The following is a 22,037-nucleotide window of genomic DNA, read 5'->3' as shown; positions in this document are numbered from 1 at the left end:
TGAAATAGCCATAAGATTAAATGTGAGAAATTAAGGCCATTTTATGTTCAGGCACACAGCACACTATATGCTGGATGCAGTTTGATAAATGAGACTCCATGCCTGATAATATGGGATGCCCATCATCACAATATCAGTCTTTAATACTAATATCTTATCTTCGAATTAATATCGAATTCATATCTAAAATACAAATTTCAACTGGTAAGGCAATTGTCTATTTTAACATAAAACTAAAGATATCTGGTGATTCCTGCTAGAAATACTTGGTATGAGTGTCAGATGAGGACATGGTTATGCTTAACTGTGATGACCTCCCACAATTAATTTGTCTATCAACATACATAAATATTGACCATTTGTGTGAGGTGCTGGGACTGATGCTCATAGAACTGTACCTCAGAAATAAATCAATGCCTCGAGAATAGGAGAGAAGTGATGGGGAGGGGGTGGGATGACAGGAAGCGAGGGGCAAGGGGAGGGTGGGGAAAAGGGAGTGGAAGGAGAAAAATAGCATAAAAGTTATTCTTAATCCTTAACAAAGCCACTAGGAATTAATTTCTCCAAATAAAATTCTACTATATTGCTCCGTGTGCTATGCAAAGAAAAATGGATTTTACTTTCTGTGTGGGCAAACCTCTTACCTCATCTGCCATGAAGCGGAGTTTATGCAGAAAGGTGTGAACCTGTTTCAGTTTGTCCTTCAGTGTGTTCTTCTTCACCTGGGTTCTTATTGTCTTTGCTTGCTGTGCCATGTTCTCCTGCAAGAGTTTAAGATTACAATGGACCCTCTGTAAGTTTTATTTTGTCTCCAAAAAGGGGATTAATAATTTCAAATTAACATTTCTCAAATTCTTTCTTACACTTTTTCCTATCTCTGGTTGCAATGCTACACATTTCATGAGGTAGTTCTGGAGTTTCAGTCACTGACAAAAATCATTTATGAACAGCAGTAATAGTTATTTGACAAAACAACCACAGTATAATTAAAGTAAGCCCCTCTACACTGAATGATGAGAAAAATATAACTGGTGGCAAATATCACTTCACAGGCGACAAATGTAAGTGGTGCAGCCACTCAACACTCTGCTATACTGTGACATTTGATAAGAATGGGAGGGCATGTTTGTAAAATGATTTTAAATTGAAGCATGGGGCTGGACATGGCAGTTAGTTAATACTATGAAGAAAAGGCAGAAATGATAAATTCATTAACCGCAGGTAATGACATGATTTTTGCTGCAAATGATCCACTCAGAAACTATTGTTCTCACTGACACTGGGACTGCCTGTGCAAAATTGGTGTATTTGGGCAGCAAATCACAGAAATTTGTAGGATTTGTCACATCGCATGACATCAGTCACCCCAGCTACAGGTAACGGGCTGATTTTAGGCTAGAATAGGGATAAAAAGAAAAAAATAACTACAAATGGTGTAAATCTAATATTAAAAATAGAAAATGCTGGAAATACACAACAAATCCATTAGCATCAGAAGCATGAAAAGATCGGCTAATGTTTTGGGTTTGAGACATTTTGACTAAATCTTTGCCTTGCTTCCCAAAACTACAAATTAGGAAATTTCAAGCCTTCTGAGTTTTTAGCCCTTTCTGAATAGAATGATTTAATTAGACTCTGCCACTCCTTTGGAATAATTTAACAAGATATTGCATCTTACACAAACTGTAATACCATTGTGAGGATCTCGTGCAGTTTTTGAAAGGAGACCTGAGCTCTTGGTTTCTCATTACAGTTCCTTGATATAACTGATTTGTAATGTATTAGGCACATTTAACATACCATTTCTCTTATGCAGGACTTAAGCCGCTCCCTATCCAGCTTAGTCCTTCCTGCTGCATTTTGGTCCTTATTTGCTAACGACACAAAACGGCTATAGGGAAAATATAAAGAGATAAATGGTCAGATACACATGGATTTCGTTTAAAAGTAGTTTGGATGAATAATGGAACAACAACTCCATGGCCTTACGTGATTTTATTGAATTCACGGCCACCATCAGTCTCAAAAAATATAAATACTTTAATTTATAAAACACCTTATTGGGTCTCGGGAATGTCTCAATGCATTTATCAGAAAATTAATTACTGTGGAGTGCAATGGCTGTTTCATGTCCGTAATTGCTCTCCTGCTCCAGCACGTGCTGCTCCTTGGAGTGGTGTGCCTCCACGCTGCTCCTTTCGCTCCCGGGCCTGCTCCTATGGTGCTCGCAGGCCGGGGGCCGCTCAGCCTGCGGGGTCAGACCTCCACGCCGCTTCTTCCGCTCCTCGGCCTGCTCAGATGGTGGTCGGTGATTGGAGCGTGGGCAGATACAGCAGGGGCGGTGACATCGGGGCGAAGGAGCAGCGAGAGATTGTAGAGGGATGTGATCGGGGCCCAGGAAAGGTGAGGGCCCAGGGGCAACATGGACCAGCCCACACTGCGATATGTACACGCACTAGGTCTGTGCAGCAGAGCTGGTCTCCAGTCGTCTTGGTTAATCCTTGTCACTGGACCAAGACCTAGCTCTGTCAAGCCCATGTGGTGGCTGGTGTGCAACTGCCACCACATGTTAAAAAATCCACGCACAGGCATCTTCCACCCTTCAGGATTTAGTTCGGACCTAGAATTTTAGGTCCTTCATTGAAACACCTGTGAACTTCTTGATGTGGAAGCAAGTCATCCTCGATTCGAGGGACTGCCTATGATGATGATGAAATGAGGCAACATTTTGTGAATGACACGATCCCACAAAAAGCAATGAGATGGACGACTAGTTAACCTGTTCCCAGTGGTATTGGTTGAGAAAGGAATGTTGGCCAGGATACGAGGAGAACTGCTTGCTCCCCTAAAAACAGTGCCATGGGATCTGTAATATTCACCTGGAGTAGGAAGACCTGACCTCAGTTTAACAGTGCCAGAGCCTGGGGCAATGCAGCAGTCCCTTAGCACTGAATTAGAGTTTTTCTCATCTGAAAGGAGGAGAGCAGGCCAGGGGATCTTAGAGACGCTATAATCGTTACCATCTTCAAGAAAGGTGACAAGTCCGATTACGGTAACTACAGAGGAATTTCCCTGTTGTCCGCCACAGGGAAAGTCATCGCAAGAATCCTCCTCAATCGCTTTCTCCTTGTGGCTGAAGAGCTCCTTCCAGAGTCGCAATGTGGATTCTGTCCACTAAGGGGCACAATGGATATGAAACTTCACCGCGTGGCAAATCCGAGAGAAATGCAGGGAACAGCACCAACCCCTGTACATGGCCTTCTTTGACCTCACAAAAACCTTCGACACTGTCAACTGTGAGGGATTATGGAGCGTCCTCCTTAAATTCGGCTGCCCCTAAAAGTCTGTCACCATCCTTCGCCTGCTTCACGACGACATGCAAGTGGTCCTGACCAATGGATCCACCATAGACCCAATTCACATTAGGACCAGGGTCAAGCAAGGCAGTGCCATTGCACCAACACTCTTCTCGATCTTCCTTGCTGCAATGCTCCGTCTCACCCTCAGTAAGCTCTCCACTGGAGTGGAGCTAATCTACAGAACGAATGGGAAACCTTGGATCTGGCCTGGAGCCGGCGGAGGTTGAACGGGAAACTGATCAATCTCCGCCGCCTCCATGCCAGATCCAATCCTCTGTCCTCTGTCATTGAATTACAGTACGCAGATGATGCCCGCGTTTGTGCACACTTGGAGGCCGAACTCCAAGCCATTGTCAACACCTTCACCGAAGCGTATGAGAGCATGGGCCTTACACTAAACATCCGTAAGACAAAGGTCTTCTATCAAACTGTCCCCGGCACGCAGTGCTGCTCCCCGATTATCAAAATCCACAACGAGGCCTTGGCCAACGTGGACCATTTTCCATACCTTGGAAGCCTACTGTCAACAAGGGCAGACGTCGATGCTGAAGTCCAACATCACCTTCAGTGTGCCAGTGCAACCTTCGGTCGCCTGAAGAAGAGAGTGTTCGAAGATCAGGACTTCAAACCCAGCACCAAGCTCATGGTCTACAGTGCAGTCGTGATACCCGTCCTCCTATATGCCTCAGAGACGTGGACTATGTACCATCATCATCATAGGCAATCCCTCGTATCGAGGATGACTTGCTTCCTCGCCAAAACAGGATGAATTCACAGATGTTTCAATGAAGGACCTAATATTCCAGATCCCGAACTACATCTTGAAGGGTGGAAGATGCCTGTGTGTGGATTTTTTTAACGTGTGGTGACTGTTGCACACCAGCCACTACACGGGCTTGACAGAGCTAGGTCTTGGTCCAGTGGCAAAGATTACCCAAGACGAGCAGGCACCTCAAAGCACTGGAGAAGTACCACCAACGCTGCCTCTGCAAGATCCTGCAAATCCATTGGCAGGATAGGCACACCAATGTCAGCGTTCTCGATCAGGCCAACATCCCCAGCATCGAAGCACTGACCACGATCGATCAACTACGTTGGGCAGGCCACGTCATCCACATGTACGATACTAGACTCCCAAAACAAGTGCTCTACTCACAGCCTCGACACAGCAAGCGAACCCCAGGTGGGCAGAGGAAACACTTCAAGGACACTCTCAAAGCCTCCTTAAAAAAGTGCAACATCCCCACCGATACTTGGGAATCCCTGACCCAAGAACGCACAAAGTGGAGGAAAAGCATCCGGGCAGGGGCTGAACACCTCGAGTCTCTTCGCCGAGAGCAAGCTGAAGCCAGGCGTAAACAGCGAAAGGAGCGCACGACAACGCAAGCACCCCACATACCCGTCCCTCCAACCACCGTCTGCCCCACCTGTGACAGAGACTGTACGTCCCACATTGGACTCATCAGTCACCTGAGAACTCATTGTTAGTGTGGAAGCAAGTCATCCTTGCCTCCGAGGGACTGCCTAAGAAGGAGAAGAGTTAAACCTACATCTTTTGTCCCAGAAGTGAGAATGCTACCAACTGAGCCAGACTAACACTGAGGAAGTCACATGGGAGCAGGTTAACTGAGGAATAGAGAGTCCTCAGTACAAGACATAGCTGGGCTGAATAATGACACTGTTGAAAGAAATCAGAATTAAAACCACGAGATGAAAAGGAACAATATAAAAAGGAGAAGACTAGAGAGATTATGATGAGTTGCTTTTTTAAGGTGGTGGCTGAAAAGTTTTTAACATGAGCCATCCTGCAATATTTTATCAGGAAATCACTTTCTTTTTTGTTGATTAATTAATGAATAAATCAGGATTGGTAAATTGAATCCAATTGTCTAAAGTGACATAACAATTGTTTTCGAGCCAGGTGATAAAGGACTAATCGCTATTTGTACTCACTTGCATCCACTACTCAACTCCTCCAAAACACCTCGGAGCCGACGCTCTGGGTGGGGCTTTTCCGTCTTCAAAATCTCCTGAACATCATTCAGGCCTTCCTCCTATTGACAAGAATTAGAGGATATTAAGTAGTTATTGCTACAGTGACAACAGAGAAGGAGATAAGCAGTCTGTTGTCATCTGCAACAGAATATAACTTCTATACTGCTGACCAACTCCGAAATATATCAACAGGGGACTCTTAATAACAAAAATCAGATTGGATTTTTAAGAATGCAAAAAATAAATCCAATGACGGTGAAGGAGGAATAGGTTATCCACTGTGTGCAAACTGCTTCACCTTGGGTGAGTAGCTGACACCCTGTTCGATAGGTACATGTACCGGCCACATTATACTGGATACATACAGCGGTGTTCCATCTTCCCGCGGCACTCAGAACACCACATGGAGTGTACAAGCACATGTATGACCCATGTGGTAGTATGTATATGGCTGTGCCGACCAATGCTCCATCCGCTTGGGATTGGCCCACCCTCCCACTGCCCCTCCCTCCACAGGCCCGACCTGCTAGCCAGTTCGGCGTGGGGGGTGGCTGATTTTGCATCTTCCCACCTTGAGCTGCAGCGGGGAACCCAATTGGTGTCCTCAGCTCGCTGGAAACATTTAAATGGTTTGGGCCTCCCAACGTTGGCTTCGGGTGGGCATGCACCTGACTTTGGGCCCGTTGTGGGCAGACGTCACTAAGCAGTTTAAAATAGGACCTTTTTGATATACAAGCTAAACGCAACACTTTTTTGATATAACCAATCATTTAAGTGCAAACCTTTCAGATTCAATTAATCAGATTTGATTTGCCTTTCAGTAGATGAAGTGTGCTGCAATCTATAGCTACTTAACACTAGTTTACAAGGAGGTGACAAATTAACCCTGGTTAAAGGTTTATGTCAAATAATTCAATTAATATTTGCAACTAATTTACAATTTCAGTAATAATTTAATATTAGTAACATAGTCCATACACTGGGAGTTTATTTCTTTAAAAAAGATCTTTTTGATATTTCACTATTTTATTTATTTTCCTCATCATCTTAGTTAAATGCCTTGTATTATGTATCTCAGACCAGGATTCCGTTAATGCTGTTTCCCATTTGGCCAGTAGGGGGAGTATGAGAGCAGTCTGGGATGACTCATCACCTGGAGAAGCTGAAATTAACAACTGGGCATCTAAGGAATCATGAGTGCAAATTGCAGTACTGACGTACACGGTACACGCATTGTGCAATGGAGCATCAACATGTCAAAGCCCCAAGCTCCCTTGTGGTACCACAAATCCTCACAGTAAATTGCTTCCCAAGACTATAATTGTCTTTTTCAGGACTTGCAGGCATAATCAGCCTGTTCCAGATAACTACTGCTTGTTGGTCATCTTAGTGCTTTCATGCTGCAGAAGAGTTTTTGAATATAATTGTAAAACAGTTAAGGAATCACACACATGGTTATATCACTGGCTATATCGACCACTCATTTTATTCTCAAATAAAAGTTTAAATGAAAACTTTGAGATAAAAACTTGTAAGTTTTAGATGCTATCAAGTGAGGGGATCATGTCAACGTGTTGCTAATCATATCCACTGTTTAAGTGCCTTGCCACATGCTTCACCTTCATGATCCAGTCTTTGCCCTCAATGTTTTGAGTCATTTTATCCTGTACAGATATGTTGATGAACAGAACAATGCACAGCAGTTCTGAAATAGGTAAGAATCTATGCCTAATTGACGGAGTACTCATTTAGCAGATACCTTTCAAAACTCTTTTTTAGATCTGGACCCTGAAATCTGAAATCATATTGAAATACTAACCAGTTTATCGGCAATCTTGTCCATGATGTTTGCATTGTAGAGTCGCCTTCGCTGGTCCTGCCACCAGCTTTTGATATATGTGCAAGGCTTCTTTTCAAAGTATGGCAAATGGAAGTAGTTTCTGAAAAGAAATGAGAGGAAGTTAATGTATAAGCTAGGCCAATAAGCCTTTTCTATAATGGATATTGCTTTCCTCTAAAGCCTATTCACTATTCATAGTATTACAGCATTGCTGAAAAATATCTTCAGTTACACAAAACTAATACCATTCTTCACTGCTTCAAAAATACTAAATATTTATTTAATGTGCATACAGCAGTTTTAATTTCACAGCCCCAACAATTTTATTTCACACTAAAAATAACTGACGATGCACATGTAAAAATAACACTCCCACTATATATTGTACCTTCCATATGCTGCTCTCTGACAGGTGCCATGAGACCATCACTCCACATGCCTGAGTATTCTTTCATGGACTGACATACATGAAATCTATTTTTTATGGGAATCACCAATTATTGTACACGACATAGCTTAATATGCTACAATTTAAAACTCTCAATCATTTCTGATCTGTCTTTTTCAAATGTTAGCATAAACATAACATAAAATAATGTAGCAGTAGTGGCACATTGCTGACTTCATTTCATTAATATGAACTTGCCAGCAACAGCTTTCCTTTCACACTCATGAAGCAAACACAAACGTACACAAGCACTGGTGCAATGTCTTTTAATTATTAGTCTTAAACTGTTTATGCAGGGCATGGGGCACTTGAGTCAGAGTTTTCTGGGGAGATAATGAGATAAAATAAGTCAATTGCTCAGAATTATTCAAGATAGACCCAATTTAAAGCCTAAAAATAATTTAAGGCATTCTAGATTTTGTTAATTTTCTCCCGAGTATGTCTTCAGGTAATGACTCTGTACATGGAAGGATTCCAAGAGATATTCATGGTAGCCATTTTGTCATTCATATTTCGGCCAACTTCCAATCATTCTGAGGTATCCTTTCTGAAGCAACAACATGAAGTGTGTGAGTAAACTTAGGCCGGGATTTTCCGGTGCTCAGAGGACGAGTTTGGAGGTGGGTCCCACTCTGAACCCGCTTCCGTGTGAGTTTCCCAAGTGTCGGCTCTGCCTGCGTTTTGCAGACTGGGCACTAAGCGGTGGGTCTAGCAATTGAAATATTTAAGAAGCTATTTAAAGATATTTAAGCAGCATTTTATCAGCTACTAACTATTTTTACAACTTTTTGATGCCTTTTCGCATCGCTCTTGGATCATATCAGGTAAGTCGGTTGGGTTTTCAGTGACTCTCCATTTTTTTTGAATAGGTGACAGCTGTAGAAGTGGTATAGTTGTTCAATTTCCAATGTTAGAAGCTCAACCCTTCAGGATTTGGAATACACTTTTCAGCTTTAGGAAGGCTGGAAGTGTTTGGATTAAACTCTCTATCCAGTGTCATCTCCTTGGACCAATCTCTCTCACCATTGACAGATCGCTTCTATCATCTCAAACTCACCTGCCATCTATTCCAGCAGCATCGGTGCCATTGGAAAAATCTCATGTTGGTCCTCAGACTCCCACCACTATCAGCCCCAACACCAACATCACCAACAACACCAACCTCCTCCACAATCACCTGATGCTGCACAGGACACAGAGCATCAGCGCATGACCACATTGCTGCCCGGGAGGCCAGAGATGGCTTCACCATGGCCACATTTACTTCACTTGATGCTGTATATCCTGACTGCCACATGATGCGCCAGGTTGGTACCACCGCACATCAGAACCTTAAAGCATCCCTACAATGCCCAAGCCACTCCTTTTTACACTCATCATCACTGCAGGTGGTATGTTATATTTCACCATTCACTGCAACTCACTAAGCCACTTCCAAAGGTGCACACAAATCTGTCCAAGAAGACAAAGGGGCCTAAATTGCCCCCCTCCTTAAAGTCCATTACTGCCTCTAAGACCGGGGGCAGGTGGATGGGCCAACCCATCAGGAATTTCCCCCTGACTGGGGGTGGTGAAAACGGGTTTCCGCCCCAGCTGGCACATCCTTATCGCCTGGTGGTGACCCCTTTCCGCCCCGCAAGGGAAATTGCCCCATGGGAGCGGAGTGACCACTGGTCTGTGTCCCCGACAGCTTTTCCCGGCGGGAAGTTGTCAGTGGCTGGGCGACGCGCCCGCCCTTAAAGGGGAGGGTGCTCCGCCGCAGCCGCAGTTTTATTTTAATTGTCGGCCGACTCTGAAGTCGGCCCGACAATGGCTGCCACTAGTTCAACCAGGCCACCAACAGGCATCCCAGCACCCCATCTTGGGTGCCGGACCGCTGGCTCGGCTGAAGCCCTCCCTGGTGGCCCAGTGTGCGCCACTAAAGTAGCTGCAGAGCTCATAGCGGCCCTCCCCTTTAACTGAAGGGGAGGGACGTTGCTACGCATCAGCACCACTTGGCCCATCCCTCTTTCCAGCGTTGCTATGGTGCAAATGCAGGGAAATACATTTACCTAATTTGCAGGGATTGTAATAACTCCACTCATATGTGGACCTGCATATTGTGCATCCACCCACTAGGAGTAGAAGTTTTGTGGAATGGAAAATAGGATGGGGACCTGGTATAACCGGATCCTCCCTCAATTTCTGCCTACATCCACTCAGATTATGTTGTTTTTACACTGAAAACCCAGAGGAAATTCAGGGCCATATGATGATTAATGTGTTTTTTAAATTCATTCCCGAGATGTGGGTGCCACTGGCAAACCAACATTTATTGCCCTTTCCTAATTGCCCTTGAGAAGGTGGTGGTGAGCTGCCTTCTTGAACGCCTGCAGTTTATAATGTGAAGGTTAGGGATTAAGTTCCAGGATTTTGACCCAGCGACAATGAAGGAACAGCGATATATTTCCAAGTCAGGATGGTGTGTGACTTAGAGGGGGACTTGCAGGTGTTGGTTTTCCCATGTACCAGCTGGCCTTGTCCTTTATGATGGTAGAGGTCGTAGGTTGGGGAAAAATAAATCCTCTTTGGTTGTATGTTTGGGCCAGTTATTTAATAGGCCAGTTACATTATCAGTTTTGCATTAATATGAAATAGTTTCAGATGCACATCAATAAAAGGATGTTGCTGCGTCTATCCTCCCAGTGGATTTGCAGGATCTTGCGGAGGCAGCGTTGGTAGTACTTCTCCAGTGCTTTCAGATGTCTGTTGTATATGGCCAACGATTCTGAGCCATATAGGAGGGCGGGTATCACTACTGCCCTATAGACCATAAGCTTGGTGCCAGATTTGAGGTCCTGGTCATCAAACATTCTCTTCCTCAGGTGACCGAAGGCTGTGCTGGCACACTGGAGGTGGTGTTGGACCTCGTCATTGATGTCTGCCCTTGTTGATAGTAGGCTCCCAAGGTATGGAAAATGATCCAAAGCCGTGCCGTGGATTTTGATGACTGGAGGACAGTGCTGTGTGGCGGGGTCAGGTTGGTGGAGGACCTTTGTCTTACGGATGTTTAGCGTAAGGCCCATGTTTTCCTACATCTCGGTGAAGGTGTTGAAGATGGCTTGGAGTCCGGCAAGCATCGTCCGTATACTATGGCTTGACGACAGAGGATGGGACAACCTTGGATCTAGCCTGGAGGTGGCGAAGGTTGAACAGGTTCCCATTGGTTCTATAGTTTAGTTCCACTCCAACGGGGAGCTTGTTGAGAGTGAGATGGAGCATTGCAACAAGGAAGATCGAGAAAAGGGTTGGTGCGATGATGCAGCCCTGCTTGAACTCGGTCCTGATGTGGATTGGGTCTGTGGTGGAGCCATTGGTCAGGATCACGGCTTGTATGTCATCGTGGAACAGGTGGTGGATGGTGACAAGCTTTTGGGGGGCAGCCGAAACAGAGGAAGACGCTCCATAGTCCATTACTGCTGACAGTTTCAAAGACCTTTGTGAGGTCAAAGAAGGCCATGTACAAGGGTTGGTGCTGTTCCCTGCATTTCCCGTAATTGTTGCGCAGTGAAGATCATGTCCGATGTACCCCTTAGTGGACAAATCCGCATTGCAACTCTGGGAGGAGCTCTTCAGCCACAGGGAGAAGAAGATTGAGGAGGATTCTTGCGATGACTTTCTCAGTGGCCGACAGCAGGGATCCCCAGCATCGAAGCACAGACCACGCTCGACCAGCTCTGCTGGGAGAGCCACATTGTCCGCATGCCCAACACAAGACTCCCTAAACAAGTGCTCTACTTGGAACTCCTACACGGCAAGTGAGCCCCAGGTTGAGGTGGGCAGAAGAGACGCTTCAAGGACACTCTCAAAGCCTCCTTGATAAAGTGCAACATCCACACCGGCACCTGGGAACACCTGCCCCAAGACCGTCCAAAATGGAGGAAGAGCATCCGGGAAAGCGTTGAACGCTTCGAGTCTCGTCGCCGAGAGCATGCAAAAATCAATTGCAGACAGCAGAAGGAGCGCGCGGCAAACCAGGCTCCCCATTCCCCCCCCCCCCCCCCCACCCCCCACCCTTTTCTTCAAGCACTTTCTGCCCCACCTGTGACAGAGACTGTAATTCCCGCATTGGACTGTAAAGCCACCTGAGAACTCACTTTTAGAGTGGAAGCAAGTCTTCCTCAATTTTGAGGGACTGCCTATGATGACGACGATGAATAAAAAGAAGGCGTAACTCTGTGATATGACTGTGGCCTTCATTATGGCAAAAACTGGAACACCAGTTCCAAAAGGGAGTAATCTTGTACTGGTTGTATTTCACATTCACTACAATATAACTGTAATATGAAGTCAAATTAACAGAGAGCTGACACTGCTGTTGGCTCTTTTCTTACATTAAGATTTACCTGTCATTCAGAAGCCAATGAGAAAGCTCTGCTCAGGTGTGCATGCATAGAGCTTTATTGTCCCTGAGCAGAGAGCAATGCATGGTGAGGAAAGCAGGAGTGGAACTCAGAACTGGTAGCTGTATGTTGCACTGTGTAATTCTCTCTGTGAATGAGCAGTTGAGTGAATAATGCAGTGATACCCTTGCTTATGTTTGGTGCACAGACCTGTCAGTTATAACGGGTTTCATTGGTGGAGTGCAGGAGACAGGCACAAGATCTCCATCATCATCTACTTCATCTTCACTTGAGTTCTGGAGTAGCTCTGACTCCTCCTCAGCACCGTCCCCTCCGCCTCGTTTCCTGTGAATGGCTGGCTTGCTTATTCCATCAATTTGGTTCCCATAGTTACCTGGAAAGAAGAAGAAGAACAACTTGTATTTATATAGCGCCTTTAACGTAGTGAAACGTGCCAAGGCGCTTCACAGGAGTATTATGAGACAAAAAATTTGACACGGAGCCACATAAGGAGAAATTAGGGCAGGTGACCAAAAGCTCGGTCAAAGGAGCATTTTAATCGAGGAAAGAATAGAGAGGCGGAGAGGTTTAGGCAGGGAATTCCAGAGCTTAGGGCCTAAGCAACAGAAGGCACGGCCACCAATGGCTGAGCTATTATAATCAGGGATTCTCAAGAGGGCAGAATTAGAGGAGCGCCGATATTTCAGGGGGTGGTGGGACTGAAGGAGATTACAGAAATAGGGAGGGACAAGGCCATGCAGGGATTTGTAAACAAGCATGAGAATTTTGAAATCGAGGCGTTGCTTAACCGGGAGCCAATGTAGGTCAGCAAGCACAGGAGTGATGGGTGAACGGGACTTGGTGCGAGTTAGGGACACGGGCAGCTGAGTTTTGGATGGCCTCAAGGGTAGAATGTGGGAGGCCAGCCAGGATTCCATTGGAGTAGTCAAGTCTAGAGGTATCAAAAGCATGGATGATGGTTTCAGCAGCAGACGAGCTGAGGCAGGGGTGGAGACGGGCAATGTTATGGAGGTGGAAATAGGCGGTTTTAGTTATGCCGCAGATATGTGGCCGGAAGCTCATTTCAGGGTCAAATATGATCCCTAGGTTGCGAACAGTCTGGTTCAGCCTCAGACAGATGCTAGGAGAGGGATGGAGTTGGTGGCTAGGGAATGGAAGTTGTGGCGGGGACCAAAGACAAATGGCTTCAGTCTTCCCAATATTTAATTGGAGAAAATTGGAGAAAGAGATGTTTTTTGTGAACTGGATATAGGACAAGCAGTCTGACAATGGAGGGGTCGAGAGAAGTGGTATTGAGGTAGAGCTGGGTGTCATCAGTGTACATGTGGAAACTGACACTGTGTTTTTGGATGATGTCTCCAAGGGGCAACAGGTAGATGAGAAATAGGAGGGGGTCAAGGACAGATCCTTGGGAGACACCAGAGGTAACAATGCGGGAGTGGGAAGAAAAGCCATTGCAGATGATTATCTGGCTATGATTAGATAGTTAAGAATGAAACCAAGTGAGTGCAGTCCCACCCAGCTGGACGATGGTGGAGAGACGTTGGAGAAGGATAGAGTGGTCAACCGTGTCAAAGGCTGCAAATAAGTCAAGAAGGACGAGGAGGGGTAGTTTGCGTTTGTCACAGTCATATAGGATGTCATTTGTGACATTGATGAGAGCCGTTTCGGTAGTGTAGCAGGCGTGGAAACCGGATTGGAGAGATTCAAACATGGAATTGCAGGAAAGATGGGCATGAATTTGGGCGGCGACAACACGGCAAAGCACAGTGATTAAGTTTCCTTGCCCTGGATGATTACCTAAGGGAAACCTTAAGACCATAAATAATAATGTGGATGTGCAACAACATTAAATGGGGTAATAAAATTGTTTATACAAACTGGACTTTCACCACTCCAATGTGAAGTTTTGCCGTATGGGCCCTTTTTGAATGTAATTTATTAAATATATACTTAATGGAAAAATAAATGCTGCTGATTATTTTCTCATTATTGATCTGCGGTTGTATTTCATCATTTCCTGGACATTAATGCAGTACTTTCTTTGTATAGCATTGATTAAGCCTGTTGTAGGACTCAAACCTTCTGACTCAGTGGAGGAGATGCTCCTAATTCAGCCAAATTGACACATGCAACACCTTTTGGGGAGAAGTCCTATTTTACATTGATCTTAAAATTAACTATAATTAATGCTAGCGACAGGAAAATTATTGTGTTGCTCTCTACGTGTACCGACACAGTATTCATTCAAATAGAATGTGTTCATGATGTTGCTACGCATACTTGATTGAAGTAGTTTTTCCCTCTACTTCAGAAATGAGTAAGAACTGCCAAAGTTGGCACTAACAAAGGGAATTTGCTAAACTAATTTTTAATATACAAGTTAAAATGATTACACACAGTGATGCAGGGGCCTCTTAGTATTGGTCTTTCAGGCCAGATTAAAACTCAGTAAAGAAGCATAGCAAAAATGAGTATTTTAGTTTTTATTGCAAGATACATGTCCCATGACATTATGTATAGGGACTCAAGCTTTAGATCAAATGGTGTTAGAGGGCAGATGATAATTAGACCAGGACACCAGATGCAATTCAGTCTCCATGTTACAGTCATACATTCTGTCTGTATTTTTATATACTACTTTCATTAGATGATAATCTCCAATAGCAAGATTTCACTGAAGTATTAAATCTGTTTTCTTTTCAATAATCCTAATGTCACTTTTTATTCTAGTTATTCTTTCATGCCACATGTATAGATCCAAGTCCTTAAGATACATTTTTGTTATTCTAAGAAGTGAGAGAATAATTTTGTATGTCTTTCTTGAAATCATTGGAATGATGAACCAGTACGACATTTAAGAAACAAGTACAGCTGATCATTTTTCTGGTTCAATCTATGAGTTATGTAAATATTTTATTACAGTACGATGCAATGGTTAATAGATTCTATTTATAGAATGCCTAACTAAATTGTCAATTTTTGCAAAAATTGGTAAAACATTTCCTTTTAGCTTATAACTTTAGCTTTAAAAGAGAATTGAATAACTATTTAAAATGGAAGAATTTAAAAAAGATACAGAGAAAGGGGATTGGGATTCGGTAGCTCCATTTGAACAGCGAACACCAGATACAAGTGTGACGGACCAAATGGCCATCTTCCATACTACAACTTCAAGAATGCAATAATTAAGTAAGTAGTGGAACTATCTAATATTTATGCACAACATAAAAGAGGAGAAAGTTCTCCAGGTGGTCTGAGCCAACATTCCTCCCTCAACCGACATCATCACAAACTGATTGACTGGCCAGTCATCTCATTGTTTGTGGGAATTGAATAAGCACAAATTGGCTGCAACATTTGGCTTCATAATAGTATTTCATTGGATGTACAGAAATACTAAAATGGTTATAAATTTCTTTCTGTTGGAATATTATAGTTATATGTGGCTATTGAGAGGCTATAGATTCCAAAGACATTTAAAAATATATTATTTCCTTATATTTAGAGATAATTGTTAATTTGCAGTTTAGTTGTTGATTGCAGTTATAATGGGTGACTTTAATATGCACATAGATTGGGCTAACCAAACTGGAAGCAATACGGTGGAGGAGGATTTCCTGGAGTGCATAAGGGATGGTTTTTTAAACCAATATGTCGAGGAACCAACTAGGGGGGAGGCCATCTTTGACTGGGTGTTGTGTAATGAGAGAGGTTTAATTAGCAATCTCGTTGTGCGAGGCCCCTTGGGGAAGAGTGACCATAATATGGTGGAATTCTGCATTAGGATGGAGAATGAATCAGTTAATTCAGAGACCATGGTCCAGAACTTAAAGAAGGCTAACTTTGAAAGTATGAGGCGTGAATTGGCTAGGATAGATTGGCGAATGATACTTAAGGGGTTGACTGTGGATGGGCAATGGCAGACATTTAGAGACCGCATGGATGAACTACAACAATTGTACATTCCTGTCTGGCGTAAAAATAAAAAAGGAAAGGTGGCTCAACCGTGGCTATCAAGGGAAATCAGGGATAGTATTAAAGCCAAGGAAGTGGCATACAAATTGGCCAGAAATAGCAGCGAACCCGGGGACTGGGAGAAATTTAGAACTCAGCAGAGGAGGACAAAGGGTTTGATTAGGGCAGGGAAAATGGAGTACGAGAAGAAGCTTGCAGGGAACATTAAGACGGATTGCAAAAGTTTTTATAGATACGTAAAGAGAAAAAGGTTAGTAAAGACAAACATAGGTTCCCTGCAGTCAGAATCAGGGGAAGTCATAACGGGGAACAAAGAAATGGCGGACCAATTGAACAAGTACTTTGGTTCGGTATTCACTGAGGAGAACACAAACAACCTTCCGGATATAAAAGGGTCGGAGGGTCTAGTAAGGAGGAGGAACTGAGGGAAATCCTTATTAGTCGGGAAATTGTGTTGGGGAAATTGATGGGATTGAAGGCCGATAAATCCCCAGGGCCTGATGGACTGCATCCCAGAGTACTTAAGGAGGTGGCCTTGGAAATAGTGGATGCATTGACAGTCATTTTCCAACATTCCATTGACTCTGGATCAGTTCCTATGGAGTGGAGGGTAGCCAATGTAACCCCACTTTTTAAAAAAGGAGGGAGAGAGATAACAGGGAATTATAGACCGATCAGCCTGAAATCGGTAGTGGGTAAAATGATGGAATCAATTATTAAGGATGTCATAGCAGTGCATTTGGAAAGAGGTGACATGATAGGTCCAAGTCAGCATGGATTTGTGAAAGGGAAATCATGCTTGACAAAACTTCTGGAATTTTTTGAGGATGTTTCCAGTAGAGTGGACAAGGGAGAACCATTTGATGTGGTATATTTGGACTTTCAGAAGGCTTTCGACAAGGTCTCACACAAGAGATTAATGTGCAAAGTTAAAGCACATGGGATTGGGGGTAGTGTGCTGACATGGATTGAGAACTGGTTGTCAGACAGGAGGCAAAGAGTAGGAGTAAATGGGGACTTTTCAGAATGGCAGGCAGTGACTAGTGGGGTACCGCAAGGTTCTGTGCTGGGGCCCCAGCTGTTTACACTGTACATTAATGATTTAGACGAGGGGATTAAATGTAGTATCTCCAAATTTGCGGATGACACAAAGTTGGGTGGCAGTGTGAGCTGCGAGGAGGATGCTATGAGGCTGCAGAGCGACTTGGATAGGTTAGGTGAGTGGGCAAAATGCATGGCAGATGAAGTATAATGTGGATAAATGTGAGGTTATCCACTTTGGTGGTAAAAACAGAGAGACAGACTATTATCTGAATGGTGACAGATTAGGAAAAGGGGAGGTGCAAAGAGACCTGGGTGTCATGGTACATCAGTCATTGAAGGTTGGCATGCAGGTACAGCAGGCGGTTAAGAAAGCAAATGGCATGTTGGTCTTCATAGCGAGGGGATTTGAGTACAGGGGCAGGGAGCTGTTGCTACAGTTGTACAGGGCCTTGGTGAGGCCACACCTGGAGTATTGTGTACAGTTTTGGTCTCCTAACCTGAGGAAGGACATTCTTGCTATTGAGGGAGTGCAGCGAAGGTTCACCAGACTGATTCCCGGGATGGCGGGACTGACCTATCAAGAAAGACTGGATCAACTGGGCTTGTATTCACTGGAGTTCAGAAGAATGAGAGGGGACCTCATAGAAACGTTTAAAATTCTGACAGGGTTAGACAGGTTAGATGCAGGAAGAATGTTCCCAATGTTGGGGAAGTCCAGAACCAGGGGACACAGTCTAAGGATAAGGGGTAAGCCATTTAGGACCGAGATGAGGAGGAACTTCTTCACCCAGAGAGTGGTGAACCTGTGGAATTCTCTACCACAGAAAGTTGTTGAGGCCAATTCACTAAATATATTCAAAAGGGAGTTAGATGAAGTCCTTACTATTAGGGGGATCAAGGGGTATGGCGAGAAAGCAGGAAGTTGCATGTTTAGCCATGAACTCATTGAATGGCGGTGCAGGCTAGAAGGGTCGAATGGCCTACTCCTACACCTATTTTCTATGTTTCTATGTTTCTATGTTTCTTCACTTTGCAAACCAACAGCTAACCTAAAGAAAAATGACTGCATTAATGTCACTGAATGAGTTTTATGATAGTCGGAAAAATTGGGATCACTATGGTATTATCAATGTTTGAAGGTTCACAAATGATGGAGTTTGCTCACTCGTAAGATTAGTTGCACATGCAGCTCCCCCTTATTATGTATCTTTTATGAAAAGGTGGCTGTGAAATTCACTATGAAACATTAGGGTAAATGTTCTGCTTCTGCACTCTGTGCATGCTGGGAGTGCATATTGTGAAATTGCTCATCCCAATGTGTCATTTTTTGTCCACTCATTTTAATCAATACAAAAATCAGGGGTTGGACATGGACAATTTCACGATGTGTGTTCCCAATAGAGCACAGAAGCAGAAACAGTACTCTACTGTTATCCAATATACTGAAACCTTTAGGATTATGCACTTACCTATTGTAACTTCGAAATTGACTGGTTTATCTCCAATTCTCCTATCAAGCATTGTTGCTTCCAAGAAGGCACCAAAGATGAAGAATTCTTCCATTTTTCCTGTAGCAAGCTGGGATTAAAAGTTAAAACATATTAACACTGTTTAGGAATTATTCTACCATGTGAAATATTTGGGTTGGATTATTCAAGTAAATGTAAAAATGACTTGCTGACAAAACTAATACTAAGGGATAATTTCTGAAATGTGAACTAATATGCACAATGTAAATATCCTTACACTGTAGATTTTCAAAGTGGGGTCACTGAACCCCAGAGAACCTGCAAATGAATCCGGGGGTCTGTGAAGTCTGTTGTCATCAGGTTTCTCAATTTGTCTGAATATGTTGACTTACAAGCATGTTATTTTGTAAAATGTTTTCAGCAAAATTAGCAGTTTTCCTTGGGGTCATTTTATCAATATTTATAGTGGGTCCCCATACCGAACAATTTGAAAAATCGCTGCTTTATATTGGCCAGTAAGGTTTAGTAACAAACTATTGATTCAAGACTTTAGCCCTCAGATTTAAGAATGCAGAGTTGCAGTCACAATAGTCATTAGGGCTGGGCAGGGAAACATCTGGCTGTTTAGGACGATTACAGTGAAACATCCTAAGCAAACCACCGAGGACATCGTTATGGCACCATTAGTCACAGTGAAAAGATTTCTGTACAGCTAGACCAATGCTTGTCCACCAACCTTAACCTGCCCAATGGCATGGAGGTAGAAATTGGTTTTGACAGGGCTATTGCATGAATACTTAGCATGCTCATAACAATTCTTCTCCACTATTTTAATGAAGGCATTAGTGTGTTTATTTCAAATGGGGTGGCAGCTCCACTAATTAGGAGAGGGAGGACCTTGATATAAGGACATTAAACATTTGTACAATTACATTGGAGACAATATTTTCCAGGCTGCAATGATCTCAATGGCAATGTGATATTTACAAATCTGATTTCTTCCGTGTGAATTAGAAAAGTAGGATAACAAAAAAATCCCCATTTAATTTCCTGAGATAATTCTACTTACATCCGATATCTGTTGTATTGTCTCCACTTGCACTTCAGTCGAACTCATTATCTCTGTTGAGGTTGTGTCTAAGATTTCCATGCTAATACTGATAAGTAATCGGGCTCTGAAGGAAACACCCTCACCAAGTCCCTCATTTAAATCCTGATGTTCATCCATCAAGGTGTAGTTACGAGTGGAGCCATACATATTCACCCAGGAAGGACCAAAAGTTGGCAGAAACCCTATAAAAAGGATGCACGTAATTATATGTTGACCATTTCTTGACTTAGCAAAAAAAGAATTATATATGTTGAACAACAAATTTACAAATTCTAATGAAAGAGATTGAAAAGACCCTATAAAATATGCCTTTAGATCATGCTGTCGGACAATCAGGAAAAACGGACAGATGTAAGGCAGTAGTTTACCTTTGTCTCCATCATTTGCAATCTTTCTCAGGTCGACAAAATGGGTTCCTATAGCAACTTCATTCACTTTGTCTGAATCACGGATCTGGACTTTTATTCGCGTGCAGAGAGGTGGAAACATTTCAGTAAATATGATTTGTTCATTCCATGTTGGTTCATAAGTATTTTTTTGGACAGAGGTCTTTCCCTAGCAAAAAAATAAAAGACTGGTTATAATTGGGACAGAGTTATTAGGGTTGAACAGCAAAACTCATTAGTGTTATGAATATAAGGAATGATAATTAACTGTAATGTGATTAACATTTAAGATCAGTGAGAATGACACTAGTTCTACCCTCAATAAACTTGTCACCCAAAACTCTGTCACCCGTGTTGTAACTCGCACCAAGCCCTGCGCACCCATCTTCCCTGCCCTCACCTACATTGGCTCCCAGTTAAGTAACGCCTCGATTTTAAAATTCTCATCCTTGTTTTCAAATCACTGCATGGCCTCATCCCTCCTTTTCTATGTAATCTCCTTCAGGCCTATAACCCCCCCCCCAGAGCTCTGCGGCCTGCCTATTCTGGCCTTTAGAACATTCTCGATTTTAACTGTTCCACCATTTGCAGTCGTGCCTTCAGCTGCCTAGGTCCTAAGCTCTGGAATTCCCTCGCTAAATCTCTCCACCTCTTCACTGGTGAGAAAATGGAAAACTACTAGTGAATGTGTTCAGATAATGTTCCTCTGTCTGCCAATTTAATTATGCTGTTAACCTATGAGGAAAATAACATTTTTATAATAAAGTGTTATGCAGTGCAGTCATTTTGTTTTTAAATTTGCTTGTCTTGTAATACTTTCATGACTGAAAGGTACATTTTGAAAACATTGGAAAGCTGATTCTTATTTGTTGCCTTCATTCCAATATGTAAAAGGAACTGTTAGACTAATGATTCATAGCATTGGAAAATAGACGAGGCAAAGAATTAAAGATCCAATTATATTTGTACTTTATATTTATGTATTTTTAATATATACAGCTAGACATTGAGTGGACTGTACTTGTTTATCATTGTACCTTTTGTCCTGCAAATAACACTTGAACATAGGGATCGACTAAATCTTTGTTTTCTCCAATGAATGCCTTCTTCATATTAGCCATTATGCTGGTATTCATCTTTGGCAGCCCCTCTGCTCTGTAGATCTTGACATAATACCGGGCCCACTGCCTCTCTGAGGGCACTCCTTCAGGAAGCAATAGGTTCCTGTTGATAAATCGTAAGCAAATTATAAAACCCCTACATATCTTGGATTAATACTTATTATGAAGAATGTAATTTGACTTTATCATAAAATACATGAAATGAATAAAGTTTTTGTAGGATATTTCACTTTCAAATCCAAAGTTCCAGATTAACATTCGATTTCCAAATGTGCCAGTAATTTCCATAAGGCTTTTCCTGATTTTGCACTGTAACTTCAGCAGAGGATCAGTGGAAACCCTGGAGAAACGATGAAAGTTCTGGGATTTCCGCTGATCCTTTCCGAATGTACGGTGAGAGATTGGGAGAATCCTCGCAGAAATTCTTCCTCTTGGACAGTGCATTCAGAGGCAAAATTAGCTTGTAATATTTTGGGTATTGTTGAGAGTAATGTATTTTTAAAAATATTATTTGGCAAGGAAGAAGAGCCATGGACAGTAAGATCACCTATGAATGGTGTAATGATGCACTTTAGCACAATTTACTCCTGTTGCATCATATGTTTGAAAACAAGTTAAGAACATTATTACCAAACACTTTTTTCATGAAGAAGGTACCACTTTAAAATATATTTAAGCATTTGTAAACAAATAATATATGTACATTTGTTCACAAAAATTGTGTATAACATGACATTTGCTAAATAACAACAATTGTTTAGTATTCTGATTTGTCTTATACCAAAGCAATCACTGTCGCAGAAAACTTTCCACCACCCTTCCCCATAATTTCATTCTTGATAAATATTATCATCTAAATATAAATCGGCCATCTAGCATTATG

General features: G+C 42.8%; 1 protein-coding gene across 5 annotated transcripts in view; it reads right to left on the bottom strand.

Moving 5' to 3' along the window:
• Window positions 1–22,037, bottom strand: part of otofa (otoferlin a) — a 655,153-nt gene that overhangs the window by 125,978 nt on the left and 507,138 nt on the right. For all 5 annotated transcript variants that reach the window (XM_070884403.1, XM_070884404.1, XM_070884402.1 and 2 more), the window contains 9 exons: window positions 21,071–21,257; window positions 20,016–20,202; window positions 19,606–19,829; window positions 18,537–18,645; window positions 12,235–12,418; window positions 7,174–7,294; window positions 5,313–5,413; window positions 1,801–1,891; window positions 645–761 (listed from right to left, as the gene is read on the bottom strand). In XM_070884403.1, coding sequence (XP_070740504.1) covers window positions 645–761; window positions 1,801–1,891; window positions 5,313–5,413; window positions 7,174–7,294; window positions 12,235–12,418; window positions 18,537–18,645; window positions 19,606–19,829; window positions 20,016–20,202; window positions 21,071–21,257 — 1,321 coding nt within the window. The remainder of the gene's footprint in view (window positions 1–644; window positions 762–1,800; window positions 1,892–5,312; window positions 5,414–7,173; window positions 7,295–12,234; window positions 12,419–18,536; window positions 18,646–19,605; window positions 19,830–20,015; window positions 20,203–21,070; window positions 21,258–22,037) is intronic.

This window comes from Pristiophorus japonicus, chromosome 7 (assembly GCF_044704955.1).
Source record: "Pristiophorus japonicus isolate sPriJap1 chromosome 7, sPriJap1.hap1, whole genome shotgun sequence".
NCBI classification, from domain to species: domain Eukaryota; kingdom Metazoa; phylum Chordata; class Chondrichthyes; family Pristiophoridae; genus Pristiophorus; species Pristiophorus japonicus.
This window is presented reverse-complemented; position numbering and strand designations above follow the sequence as displayed.